This window comes from Poecilia mexicana, unplaced genomic scaffold (assembly GCF_051168715.1).
Source record: "Poecilia mexicana isolate PSO_F unplaced genomic scaffold, ASM5116871v1 scaffold_23, whole genome shotgun sequence".
Classification (NCBI taxonomy): Eukaryota; Metazoa; Chordata; class Actinopteri; order Cyprinodontiformes; family Poeciliidae; genus Poecilia; species Poecilia mexicana.
Window position 1 is genome coordinate 3,755,217 of NW_028263392.1, and position 15,102 is coordinate 3,770,318.

At 41.5% G+C, this 15,102-nt stretch overlaps 1 protein-coding gene across 1 annotated transcript; it reads left to right on the plus strand.

Annotated features, from left to right (window-relative positions):
• On the plus strand, nucleotides 1–6,192 carry phlda1 (pleckstrin homology-like domain, family A, member 1). The gene is made up of 2 exons (XM_015003568.2): nucleotides 1–1,812; nucleotides 3,586–6,192. Exon 1 carries the CDS (start codon nucleotides 1,027–1,029, stop codon nucleotides 1,771–1,773), a length of 747 nt encoding a protein of 248 aa, XP_014859054.2. The 5' UTR covers nucleotides 1–1,026; the 3' UTR covers nucleotides 1,774–1,812; nucleotides 3,586–6,192.
• Nucleotides 6,193–15,102: the final 8,910 nt, after the last annotated feature.

Sequence of the window (15,102 nt, forward strand, 5' to 3'; positions counted from 1 at the left end):
AGAAAAATGTCATTGAATTGCTGTCTGAAATGTGTCTCGATAATGAAAGATTTTCTGACAGGCACCCATCTCCCAGATAAAGATCAGTTTATTTGCATCTTTAATTTTCAACAATGGTAGAGAAATGTATTAATAGACTTTAAATTGATTCACTGAAACACATTTAAGTCATCAATTTGGTGTTGGAACTAATCGATTCCCCTTTATGGCTGTGATATTTCTTTACCTTTGAATAAAGTTTAATGTGGGAATATTTACTACGGAAACCACGTGAGCTAAAGCACCGTTTGCTATCTGGAAGATCAGCACCAACATGTAAAAAAAACAAATGAACCTTTAATCAAAGTTGCTCTAAATCAGTTGTGGAGTCCTTCAAGGTTCCGTCCTGGGTCCTAATTTATTCATATTATATAATAATGAACTCTAAAGTTGTGAAGGAGTTTTTATTCTTTGTATTTGCAGATGACGAATTTAAACTAAACTGGAAGCCACATATTAAAAACTAAAATATTTAGAACTTTTTCTTTCACAAAATAAACATTTTAAACCAAAACTATTTTTGTTGTACTGTCGTATGGTCCTTCATAGTTCCATACATTACTTTGTTTGGTGATTTGAGAAAAACCGCTGTAAAAAAAAAAAAAGTATATATATTTAAATAAACTTAAGAAATCTAGAGAGTTCCTGCGCTTCCGTGGAGTATTTTTTTCGCGCTAAGTTCCGCCAGAGGGCGCTGTGGTGCTTTATTTCAAACACATGGCACTTCATGGACTCTTAAGGGGTTTGCACTGGAAATGGAATATGACCACTAACACATCAACCAAGAAATATACAGTAAGAAAAGACGATCCGCAGCAGTGATATAATTAATGCGACATCGTGGAAGTAATGGAGATTAGAACTAGTTAGTAATGGATGGATGTAAAAACAGCCTCAAGGATTCAAATTTGTAGTAAAAAGTAGATTTTCTCCTGCAAACTTTAAAAAGGCAAGCAAAAAAAAAAGAAAAATCTCAGGGGAGTGAAGATGGAGGTCTCGCTGTATAGTATAAAGGGGAGTCTTAATGACCGGGCTTCCATGGTCTCGGGGGGTTTTACTCTACTCAGGGGGGCGGTGCACTTCTCCAGACCCCTCCCGCCCCCAAAAGCCGCTCCACAAACAGTGACCGGCAGGCAGACTGCTAGTCAGGCGCTTCTTCCACATCCAGCAGCCACAGCTGCATCCCATGCCCGCAGCCTCTCCGGGATAGAGCGCCATCGATCAAGCAGCGTCCGTGCGTCCATCAGGCTGGAGGTCCGCAGCGGTCGGCCGAACATGCTGGAAAACGGGAGGAAGGTGTACAAGGAGGGTTTGCTGGAGAAGCGGAGCGACGGGCTGCTGCAGCTTTGGAAGAAGAAGCACTGCGTCCTGACCGAGGACGGCGTGCTGCTGCTGCCGCCCAAGCAGCACGATCACCCGCAGCAGCAGCAGCAGCAGCACGGCGGGGACACGGGCAAAGTCAAGGAGCTTCACTTCGCCAACATGAAGACGGTGGACTGCGTGGAGCGGAAAGGCAAGTACGTCTACTTCACCGTTGTCATGACGGAGGGGAAGGAGATCGACTTCAGGTGCCCGCAGGACGAGGGCTGGAACGCGGAGATCACCTTGCAGATGGTCCAGTACAAGAACCGGCAGGCGATCCTGGCCGTCAAGTCCACCCGGCAGAAGCAGCAGCTGCTCGTCGTGCAGATGCCCGGGCAGAAGACCGTCCGGAGCTCCCCGAGCGTGGCGTGACCCGCGGGGAGCCCCGCAAACACCGGCGCGCCTTCAGCGGTAAGACAATGGGAGAAGGACCGGGGGAAAGAAGGGGTGTAAAAAAAAAACAAATAAAAGAAAAAGCAGGCACGGCATACTATAAATTACAATAAAGGCGTTTTGACTCAATTTAATACTTGTTAAGAATCACAAAGTCTAAAAGATATTTATTGAAACGGCTTACAAATTGAAAGTGCAGTAGGCCAAGTTAGTAATTTAAAACGCGGGAGCTTCTGAGGTGTTGCTGCGTAGAATAACTTCCAAATTTGCACCATGATGTAGTGCGGCTCTCGCTGCTCCACTCAGATTTCCACACACGTGGCTTTTCTGTGGCAGCGGCTGATTTGTGAGCTTCTAACACAACTTTTGTATGTGTATACCAATAAAAATATAAATCAGTTGTGTTAACTATTAAAAAAAAACAACTGGTGACAGAAAGTATATTCAAGTGCCATATCTGCCCAATTTTGTTTTTCAAACAGGGCCGACCCAAAGTTAAAGGGGGGCTGGGTTGGAGTTGATTCAAGCCCCCAACAGCTAGCACAGCAGCACCTTGTAGATCTGTTTTTAGATGACTCCAATGACATCACTACAAAATTATTTTCCCCCTTTACTTACGGTATAATTCGATGTTCATAAATTTTTCATTGTTTTAAAAATATTAATTAGAATTAACAATTTCCCCCAAACATCCTGTTTAAACAATAGTACGAGCTTAAAAGTTGCCTTATTCTCCATTAAAGTACAATTGACAGCAAAACAAGGTGTTAGCCTGTTGGAGCTAAAGGCTCTTGGACCCCCACCCCTGCTGCAGCCGCTCACTTTGCTTATGCCTAATTTTATTTTTTGCTGGGATTGTAATCCCAGCAAAGATTACAAAAATATTCTGTTTAGTGGATATTTTCACTAGACAGAAAGCAAAGATTCTTGCAAAAATGCTGATTCGTACAAGAACTTCTTTCTGAAAAAAAAAAACTTATCAGAAACATAACGTTTTGAAAATGTCAAAGTGTTTAAAAAAATTCAGTTGAAGTCCAACTAGTCTACATATGTAGCATTTTGAACTAGAGCTGTTAAATGCAAGTCATACTTCTTAAAAACTGTACACACCACAAGGGGACGCCAATTCTTACTGACTAGAAATACTAATACGCAAAGTATTTAAACTTTCGAGCTTTTGAAGTAAAGCTCCACAATGTTATAATCATTAGTAGTTTCCTTACTTCTTGACGGATGGCATCTCTATTTTTTTTAGAAACATGAATAAGCACTAAGTGCGGTGGAATGCCAGCTAGCAGCTAATCAGATGGGCATAATATTCTGTTGATTTTGGCTATTTAAAGCAGAAAAAGTGTAAAATCTTCACATTCCTATGAGACACATTGCTAGAGCTGATTGTCATTGTTTCCCTGCTGACCCATGGGCCTGCCACTGCGCTACAGTTGCATACTTTGACCCCTGCTAGAGATATCAGTCCTCCTGATGAGGTGTGACTCCTCTGTAAAACCACCTAGAGTTGAGGAAACTCTAAGTGGTTTTTTTATGTAGAAAACCATATCAGACACAACTATTGCCAATAAGTTTTGTAGTTCCACAATAGCCTTTGCCTGCTCTCCTCTAGTGAGATCAGCAATTTAATCTATAGGCATTAGGTCTATGGATTTTGTAATTATGCTTACCTTTGCTCTATAACTGTAAAAGCGGTTCTATTGTTGTGCCCAGAATGGGGTTTTACCTTTCCTCTGCCTCTCTGTGTAAACCACAGTCAGTCTAATTGATTCTTATCCGCAGGTGAATTTGACACTCAGCCGAGGAAGACAATGAACCCAGGCTTCATCTCCCCCTGCTGCTGCTTCACCAAGCTCCATTCTCCAGGAGAACTGAACACCCCACACCCCAATTCATGATGTGGTCTCCACACACCAGCCCTCCCCCCAGCCCTCACTCCTCTTTTCAGTACAGAGACTTGCTTCACAAAAGACTGATGGACTAAAAGCATGTGAGAAAACATCTGTATTCTACCGTGCAATGGGTTTTGTCCCTTATTTATTAGATGTGTATATATTTTTTTATATATATAAAAAAAAGTTGTCTGAATGTCAAGTGTGAGAGTCACTGGAGGTAAGCATTCGGTCGACTTGGACTATCTGACGAACTGGAACCTCGAGGGGAACGTTTGGTGATGTTCCCTAAAGGTTACGAAGCCTGAAACTTACAAGAGACGATGATGGGGGAAGGCTGGCCCGGTGACACACCGGTCCTTCCTGTAACTTTTAGGGAACGTTCTCTCAACGTTCCCTGGGGTGGAACGTTAGTTGAACCAGCTCGTTATGGATAAGATGCGTCAATGCTTCTGGTTTTATTCAATGCTTCTGGTTTTATTTTCTAACAGAGCCAAAGACTCATTTGATACATTTCTCTTGTTGCGCAGTATTCCTCTCACCTCACTAAACATGTACAGATCGAGAAAATGATTGCGCTGTGTGGATTGACGGTTGGTTTTCTATGCTTGATTTCAACAGTGTATTTTAGTGTTTCCATTGTGTGCTTCTGTTGCTTTCCGCCACTTTATTTTGCTACATTTGTAAATTGAAGGAAAAGCTGTTGCTATGTTCTTAAGTGATGGGTGTACTCTGGCTTTTTAACCATGGACAATAAGGTTAAGGTGACTATTTCCAAAACTGAGCTGCTTCACAGACCGTTTCAATTAAATCTTAGTGGAAACATAACATTACATTAAACTTAGTTAGACCTCAACTGATCAGAACCACACCAGAATCATCACAATCAACAAAATGGTTATCATGTCATGAGGCTCCTCTGATTAGGAGATTTAGCCAAAGCTCTTTTTCTCGGCTACAGAAACTAGGAATGTATTGAAATAAGTTGGCATCTGAGCGATTGGCTTTGTCAGCTTATGATGCGTTCGGTTTGAATGCTGAAGTTGGAATTTTGATTTGGTACATCAAAGGCTTCCAATTAGCTCAGGTCCAACTGTTCGTTGCGCTTGTGAGATGTTGACTTGTTCTTGACTATCTCATAATACTTTCAAAAAAAGGGATTGCTCAAATACAAGAGTGTGAACAGGTACGAAACGGAAGAGTAGAACGACAAAATGGTGGCGTGTGAATACAAAATAGGGTAAGAATTGGCAATTGAGCTAAGTTTGCTATTTATTCAACCGTCACTTATTGTTTTTCTTTGTGGCAGAATGTAGCTGTGTAGCCAGCTAATCTAGCTTCCTAGCTGTTTGCTTTGTTAGCTTACCAATAGCTGTCCGTAAACAGTGTGACAATCTGTATTGTCAAACAGGCTGTTTTTGACAGTGTTGCTATTGCTTATTTGGCCAAATACTAAGCTAAAAGCTATTAGCTTGGATTGCAATTTCCTGCCTAGCAATGCTACTAGCCTTAACGAACACAGCAATGGGCAAATCTCACTTGGTTTTGAACACAAAACTGGAATGCATTTGTAGAACCGTTTTAAACTAAAGCAAAAGTGCTGCCTAGCCAGCCAATATTCAGCTTGCCAACTATTTGGAGTCAATTCCTTAAATCGCTGTGCTAACTCTTGTTGATAGCACTCCTGGTGTGACAGGATCCTAAATAACACCATCATAATACAAGATGACAAAGTCATCTGATAATACTGATGGTCACAACAGAAACATTTTTTTTTCCTGATCTCCATAATTTAACCTCTTTACACCGTCTCTGTTTCAAGTTGTCTCATGCTGATTTGTAGCAATTTACTGAAGAGGGGCAGCTAATCCTTATCCATTACTTATAATTAGATCCAGACAGCTTTTGTATGACTCGAATAACAGAGCAGCAACCATTTGATACAAACTTTACATTTTAGTAATTGCAAAAAGAAGGACACAACTATCCAAGTCAGTCTCTGTTGCAGCTCAGTTTTTGAATGTTTGGAAAGAAAATCACTTCTGTGCTTAACAGATTGAAGGCATGGGAGAGTTTTTATCTGGAAGTAAACATATTAATACATATAAAGGCGGCGGTGCAGAGCAACAGTCAGTGCCACATGTCAATCAGAGGCTTCAGAAATGTCTTGTGTTCCACCAGGACGTATTTTATCTCACTGTGGCTCATGATGTTTCCTCTTTCCTGGGCGGGTCTCCCACCGCTCGCCAGCGTACCGCAGTTAATCCAGCACATGCCTCTGTGTTGCTGTCATCTTCCACACAGGGCCAGAGCCGTGCCCTTTATCTGACGCGGCCGGTGCGATGCTTCCCCGACATGCCTTCCTGTTTTCATCATTCCACACTGTTAGGAACCACTGTCCAATTTCTTATTTCCACGGAGATTTATTTTCATACCTCGAAAAGATACATTCCATTAAAAAAACAAACAAAACTAAAAAAAACAAAAAACAACTAAACCCGCCCAGCGTCTTGTGTGGTTTCTGTTTTTTTTCCTCCCGCAGCCATAGATGAATGGCAGGACCCTGTGGCTCCGTGGGGTCATTGTAATGACCCTGTTTAAGTGGCTCCCACTCAGTCAGTCTCCAGCCTTTCAATCCTTTACAGCCGCTGAACCGCTCACCCCATGTTTCCTGGTCTAAATGTAGCTGCCACACAGAGAGTTGGATTTCACTGCCAGTTGCTGCCGCTTAGACAAACTGCCAGTGTGTAACGTGAATGTCGCACGTGGCTTCGGCCACCCTGTTGTCTAAAGCCCCAGTTAATTCAATTAAAGTGGGCCCGTGTGACGGCACCTTTGCTGATCCGTGGAGGGCTTTATGCTGCATCAGCATAATGCTGCTCAAAATTAAAATCTGGATTTCACTTTCAGCTGGTGCCTGTATCCATTACGCAGCTGTTGGTTCTTGAGAACACAAGAACCAACATAATCATTGGTAATGGGTGTGTACAGTGTTGTCACGCAGGTTTCGTGATATGTAGTGTTACATTAGCTTTACAAGAAATGTAAAAAAAATGCAACTGGATTCATAACCCTTTGCTACAGCAGCTTGAAAAAGTATTCAAGCTTGTATGTTCTCCATTAAGCCAGATTCAATGTTTTTTTTGTTGTTTTTTTTTACCCCCGGTTATTGAAATAATATTCAACACTGATTCACTCATACTTTTGGCCAACTTTACATTTCATCCAGCTAAATTCTGAAGAAATTTCCCCTTAAGACGAACAAACTAGCATGCTAACATGACATTCTGAAGCTAGTACACTGCTAGCTTGTTTGCTACGTTGCTTTCCTCTACAATCTCTGAGATTTACTACAAAAAATAATGTCTTTGATGAACTCTTGAGGAGTATTTTGAAGAGAAATCTCAGGCAATGTTAAGTTAGTTTTTTTAATGTAGAGTTTTACATGTTGACAGCAAAGTTAGCGGTCTACAAGCAGTTTGTCTACCGTCAAAAAACCCGGTTTGGTGTTAACAGACAGAGAGAGATTATGTTCTGTGTTTAAACAGACACATACAAAACACACTTTATTGGACATGAATGAGTTCATGAAGGGAGCCTCAATTAGGCACCATTTTACGACAAAGGGTTAGCTTTTTCTGTCTGCATTCATACTTCGACTTTGGTGGTGCCCTGACACTGAACCCCATCTACTGAATTTCACAAGACACGTGAAAATAAAAACACAAGAACGTGCGCTTGTTTCCAGGTTTTGTTTTGCGTAGCCAAACATAAATTACAACCAATTAAAAAGCATGGAAAAAAAGTTTAAACATTTAACTTTTTCATTGGTGGCTTTCTGCAGAGATCGTCTTCCAGCGTGGAGGAAAGATCAACAGGAAGACAGTTTAAGTCAGAGTCCCTGCTGCTGTTGACAGACCTCTTTGAACAAGCCGGTGCAGCTGCTCTTCAAACATTACTTAAGAAGTCTTTGCTGGGACTCGGAGTGCCGGATGACCGCTAACTAATTTCTCACCGTCAGCGGCTGCCTTTGATCGGGACAAAGTTGTGTGAACACGTGACAGCAGGCGCAAGTGGCTGCAAGTGATTTAGGAAGTACATCCAATCCAGACATGCGGAGCCTCCTGGGGTAGCTCAACTGTGGCTGTTTTGACACAAAACTTCAACCAACTTACAAAAAAAGAAAAACTTTGTACATGCCTTGTGCAAGGATTCATACAGCATAAACCACTCCAGTGAAGGCTGTTGTACCCAACGTCAAACCTACCTACCTACTAAATCTTTGTTGGTACTTTTCATACTTTTTGGGATGTAAAAGACGCAGCAAACACAGAAGAAAATGGTCTGATTGGAGGAAACGAATCTTTCCACATTTCCGCTGTGACACATGGAGGAAGTGGTATCATGCTACGGCGATGCTTTTCTTTAGTAATTACAGGGAAGATGCTGTGCTGACCAATGGTAGAGGCTGCAGGTCAGCTGCTCAGAGCTGACCTAGCTGTGTTTCTGTTAGCCATAAAGTTGTGCAAATTGAAATTACGAAAATAAATTTGCTAATTTCAAAGAAACTCAAAGTTTTTGCACTAGAACGGCGTCGTTTTTCAGCCGTATCGTAATAGATGTAATTTGCAAAACTGTAACGGAAGCATTTTTTTCCCCATCACATGAGTCATGTGATCAACAGCTGGAAGTTACTACTCAGGAAAACGTTGAAAAAGACAACAGGAAGTAGTTGGATGATAGCATGTCGCAGAGTTCACGAAAACTTGCATAATTCGAATTTGTTGAATCCACATCTCTTCTGTAAAATTGCAGACTACAACTTCCCCAAAATGCCGCATATGTAGCCAAACCATCTTCATGTGATGGAATCACTCAGTCAAACCCATCTAGTTGGGAATCATTGACATCCAAAAATTAGCAAAAAACAAACATCAAGCAAATCTAACATAGCAGATGCCTTGTAATTACCGGGAGAGATTTGTTAAGCAGAACTAAAAGAAAAACAAAAAGCTAAATCAGATCTCCTGCTTGGTGATCACTGTTTCAGATTACCTCATGGAGCTTCATTTCACTTCCATGTCCAATCACAGATCCCTCAGACACCTGGAGGCCGCCTCCTGCTCAGATCGTTTGGTTCTTCAAAGAGATAACAGGTAGGCAAAGAAATGCCCATTTTTCAGGGACATTTGGCGTCGGCGCAACTCAATAGGCTTTGTCAGACAGTGAAACAGCTCATCAGAACCAAGAACAGGGAACAGATTGTTCACACATTCGCTGTTTTGTCTTCTGCCTGCTGTGTAGGTGGGAGATAGTGTTGGATTGCTTTGTGGTGCTTTGCTCAGGCTGCGTCTTAGAACTGAAGCCAACTTGTTTGCGCCTTCTGGGTCTACTGTATTTCTGAATTCTAGCAAGACTCTCTCTGTCTCTCTCTCGCTTTAGTTTCTTTTTACAACTTGTCTTTTGAAGCCGACGAATTTGCAGAGCAGAAATGACGTTATACCTTTAGAACTTGTACTCGGACGTTATGTCTCTTATGATCAGCCACAAACTGCCGGTAAATTGTGACGTTAGCATTTTGAACTGCAGGAACACTTAGCCATCTGCTCTGTAGTGCATAAACTCTTTATGCTTTCTATTTAAATGACCCAAATGGCAAAGAAATAACAATGAGCACCACAAGCTGGTGTGCAGATTGTCATTGTTCGAGTTCACTCAATGATTGTGTGAGTGTGTGTGTGTGTGTTTCAGCAATGCCACGCGAAAAAAAAGAAAAGACCTCTGCTAGCTGGTAGTCTTTGTGATTCATAGACGCAATGTGTGCTGATGTTTTCATTATCAAAGTGAGCTGGTTGCGTCTGTGCTTGTACAAAGACTAAGTTTTAGACCACCAACATTGTTACAGGAACTAGTTCTAACTTCCAGTCCTCCGATTTAAACTGCCGTGTTTCCATTAAGCAAATTTATTTTCAAAATGTCAAATTGCTCAAATCCTACGGTCAATGGAAACGCAACTCATGCCTGTGTTGGTCTTCTTCAGAAGTTCTGACTGTCTTTAGTTCACAATTATGTATACATATGTACTTTTTTGTAAAACAAACAAACAAACAAACAAACAAAAAAACTAACAAAACAAAAAACATTGAGTTTTTTTAAATCAACTATTTAGATCTAAACTTAAACACAGAATTACTGGGCAGTGAACTGGAGCAGTATTGATGTATTTCAAGCAGCAGTTCACTGCTTCTCTCTCTCTCTCTCTCTGTGTGTGTGTGTGTGTGTGTGTGTGTGTGTGTGTGTGTGTGTGTGTTAAAAGTTCGCGCTGTCAGTAGATTTGGCTCCCCCTCCACTTCCGTGCCCTTTGACCTCGTCTTTGCTTGCTGGCTTTATTGCTGGACCACCTTCCACTCTAACTACCATCGCAGCCTCACAACACACACACACACACACACACACATTGAGCAGCACTTATTGGCCAACCACCCTGCAGAGTCAGTGCTGGTCAGCTGGCTCAGCCTCACTCAGTGATCAGAGCAGAGCGTTAGCGTCAGGACCAGAAATGTCACCTTGGTCTCTGCTGCAGCTGAAAAAAACGTTGGGAAATTCAAAGCGACAGGGGAACAAGAAAACTCAGAGAACATTCACATCCGTTAACGTGGCTTACAAATCTAAAAAACATCTGAAACTCTCCCTCCAGCAGACGTTGTTGACGACTCCAAGTTTTCAGTGTAATACAAGTTTGATTCATCTTGATGACGGTTGAACTTGTCTTATTGTTTGTATCTTCCTAGTGCAGCAATGTGCAATTTCTAACAGATTTTCTTCCAGCATTGCTTTTATGTTTATTTCCTCTGTAACATTTTTTCTGAAGTTGCAACCAGACAGTAAAACTGCTCAAATTGGAATTTTGAAAATAAATTTGCTAAAAGGAAATGTGTCAATTTCAAAGAAAAATGCTTTTTGATAATTTTTTTTTTTTTTTGCGCTAGATTAAGTGTTTTTTTCCCCAGCCATATCAAAATTCATGTATTTTGGAAAAACTGCAAAGGAAACACTTTTTAGTGTCACATGAGCAACAACCAGATGTTTCTACTGGCGGAAAAGACAAAGAAGACGACAGGAAGTGGTAGGAGGATGATGGTGCGGCATGTTTTTAATGAATTAAAACGTGAACAAAGTGATTTTTTTTTTATTGCAATTGTTTTTGTTATTTCGTGGAAACGCCACAATTGCGAAATTGTTTTTTTTTTTTTTTTTACATTAGCGGAATATTACCAAAGTTTTTACCAACATTTTTTATGGAAATGCAGCTGGTGTCCACGGTGAAACAAGTCCTGCACTGACTTGGGCTGAAAGGCCGTTCAGGAAGGAAGAGGCCAGAGGAGGGACTGGTGCACTTCACTTTGTGGAAATATTGCAGGAACATTACAGCTTCGACTTCAAAGGGCCTTTAAAACGGATGGCAGTTACAAATGGGTCCTAGGACAAACAAAGTTAATGTTTTGGATTGGTGATTACAGAAAACAGCATTACAGTTTATGAAGCAAATCTATCAAATACTAATGAAATGTGAGCAAGGACTCTGATTTTGAAGAGTTACAATATTTTCTCATTATTCTGGCATTAAACACATAATAATGGCATTAAACACATTCCCTACAGGAGTGAGGAATCCTTGAGGAAAAAAAGGTTCTGTGCTTCGATTAACAGTGTATGCAAATATCTGGTTTCAACTGTTAGCGCTACTTTGTGTTACTCTATCACAGACATAGTTATCACTAGTTATACATAAACCCTTCAGGGGTCTATGTTTTTTTTTCTTTTAAATTCAATACTTTCCTCCTATTCTGTAAATGCTCAAACACGTGATCCAGGAAGCAGGGAACATATTTAATCCAAGTTTTGGTCTCAGTCAAGCGGAGGTCCAATTGTGCCGCCTCCTGTTGTCCACACACTCACACATAATAAACGTCCTCCGCCTTATCAGTATCAGTATGCTGCTGCTGTATGCTGAAGACTGCTCCATACAGACAGACTGTCTGCACCGCGCTCGTTATCTGTCCTGTCACCTGTGCACACACACGCACACACGCACACACAGGTGAGCCGACAACAACAGCAGGCAGGCAGCTGAGATGACTCGACTTCCTTGTCGCACACCCACCCCCAAGGTCAGCGATAGGCCAGGCAGCAGTAGGGACACCTGTTCCCCAGCCAGTCCCTGACCTCCCTCTGTTTGCGTGAAAGGCGCAGTTCCTCTTTTGCATGAGATAAAGCCGTTTGTTACACTGGGATTATTTTTTCCCCCAGGAATCAAACGGCAGCTGAAAAACCAACGCGAATGGAGACGTTGGACGTATTTGCAGATGAGCAGATTTTGTAAACAGAGTGCATGTCAACATCAGTCAGGCTTGTTCTCCACCTGTGTTTTCAGAACAGCCACAACTTGCTCTTCTTTATCCCGTTTTGGACGCCGCCACGTGTGTCTTCATTGTTAGAAATGTTTAATGTAATTATTTTTAAAACATCTCTAGTTATGTCCAGAATTATTCTCACCCCGGGGCAGATTTGCATTGAAAATAGTTTTTATTCAATCGAGAAGTTTGTTTCTGATAGAAAATTATGGAGCTAAATTGAGGCTGTAAAGTTTGTTCAGAAGACAAAAATTTGAAACAGAAAAAAAAAGATTTGAAATTGGAAAAAAGTTTCAGAATTGGAAAAAAAAAACTTTAATCTGAAAAGTTGTTACTGAAATTTTTTTTTTGACTAAACTTTTTTTTCAGTTACATTTTTTTTTCTGTCAAACAAATGTTAGGGCACTAATTTAACTACATATAAAATGAGAGGACTCTCCATGATATTTAGTAAGACAGTAGCTTACTAATACCATTACAAATGTGTGCAAAACTTCGATATTCTGCTAATGTCTAAAAAACACAATTAACAATTTCGCAATTGCTATCTTTTCATTAAATAAGAAAAACAGCTCAAATCATGTAAAAATTACGCAGCATAACATAAACGGAAATAAGCGCAGAGCAAGAGACACATAAATACTTTGTCAACAACTGGGGGACAGAAGCTGCTCATTCAAGTGTTTTTTGTTTTGTTTTTTTTGTTACCAACAGGAAAAATGTATAGGAAATTTGAGAATAATTGTATTTCTGGTCAGTGCTGGTTCTGCAGACAACAGCAGCTGACCAGACATCTCTTCAAACTTCATAAATACACAACCTTTTACGCCTCAGAGGCAGACCTGACATTTCCCACTGAATTCTCTGCAGCTACAGCTAATCGTCGTCGCTCTTCCCCAGCAGCAGGCTTCCCTCTATTTCGGGCATCGCCGCCGTAAACACAGAAACCGTTTTGTCTCCTGGAATGTGATTCGGCAACGTGGATCTGAGCTAAGGTAAGAGCAGCAAGGCCTGTAATGTGGGTGTGTTAGGCTGTGTGTGTAGTGACAGGTACTTCTCAGGTTTCAGAGATAAACGTGGCTACTGCTGCGTTTGCACCTCTTATCCTCTAAAAACAGAGGATATGGTGATAAGATTAGATTAAACAAAAGCTTTCCTGAGAGTATTATCTCAGTTTCTAGACACCCAGAGATATTTAGAAATGGTGTAGAAATCTAGTTTGCAAGCTCTAGATTACATTTTTGCCTAAGACGTCACATTTTTTTTCTTCCTACATTCAGATTGTCTGTCACAACCCCAGGGTGTTTTTGGGGTTTTGTTTTCATTTGTTTGTATCCTTTATTATCGCTTTACAGGTCTTGTCATATTCTGTCTCATAAGTATTGCCTGTTAGGTCTTGCTGTATCTGGTAATTCCTTTATATTTAGTTTTCTTCTTTATTCTTGTATTTTGTTTCTTGCACTTTTGTATTTATTTCTCTTAAGTTATTTATCAGGCTTCGCATTGGTTTATTATCCACCTCCCCTTCACAGCTGCTTCCCATTACCTGATTCTTTACATTTGCCTCTGATTAGTTCTTGTGGTTTGCTTTGTCTCCTTGCACCCCTGGTGTGACAGACCTCTCTAAATTTCGTGGAGGTAACGCAGCAGTTTCTCAGTTGGTGCCACTCTGTACAGAAACTCTGCTCCTGCGTGCTCTTCTCAATTTGGCGAGCCATCTCTAAGGTTTTCTCAAGGGATGTCATATGATGGTGCTCATGTTCTGAACAGACATGGACGACAGAAGCCTGTAATTGGGCAGTGGAAGCTGTGGGGGAGGAGGTGCATCATGGCGTGGATAGGTCCTGGGAACTGTCCTTGCTGCCAGCTGATAAGATAGCACACTTCCCTCTTGTACTGGACCAAATATGGAGTCAACAATACGAACGTCACTGGAGACAGCCATGGAAGTAATCAATGGTGCTTCTTGTGGAGGAAGTCCCTGGTACACCTCATTAATCCTTAGGGTGAAAATGAATGGCAGAGGGCAGGTCACACCTTTATACAAGGTGCTTCTGTGAAAAGAAGACATGTCATGAATGAGAAATTAATATACAAAAGTAATTGTGTTGGCATACACACAGGCATGTACAAGAATGCTTTATAAATTTTATTCAATCAAGATGTTAGTTGCTTAGATGAGGACATGTGCTAAAGTGGACTACATGCATAGTAGGGCTTAAAGAATTAATAGGAGTAATCGTGATGAGCTGATTATTTAAATAATCTTCAAACGAAAGGGACGTGTTCGTGTCTACCTCCTGGCAGCGTTCAGTCCGTCTCCTTAAGATGCTCAAATCCAGTAAGGGCCGAGTGACAAACTCCATTGCTAACACAGTGTGACCTGCGAACCGGAAGTGTTCTATGTGGCAAAAGAAAAAAAAAAGTGGAAGTGCTAAAACGGAAGTCCGTGGTATATAGTTAATTTGAGTTCCTGAATTTTTTGCTGTCTTCTGGATCCTTCCGTCAGACTGCCCATCTGAATCCATGGTTCATCTCCTGCCTTCTCAACCTGCAAGTTTCTATTTTGAACACATTTCGCTAGTTAGCCACAGCTTTGTTCTGCATTTAGGTCCTTTCTAACTACTAACATGGCACTGTCTTCATTATATATCAACGGTACTACTAAAGTATTAGCCTATCACACGGAACAAGTCAGCGTCGGGTCGGGGGGCGGGGCCAATTACCGGGCCCCTAACCAATTACCGGGCCCCTAAGGAATCACCGGGCCCCTTACGTGGAGTGAAACTGTTGAGGAGGAGGAGGAAGAGGGGGGCGGGGGGCTGTATTTAACATTAAATACACCCTTCTCAACAGGCGAGGGCGCACTTTCTCTGTCTATAATCACATATTTCAATGACTTGAAACCATTCCTCCCTCCCTGGCACCTCCAGGGCCGGGCCCCCATCCGGCCCGGTTTGGGGCGCAGCAGTCCCCCCAGCCCTCCCTATAGC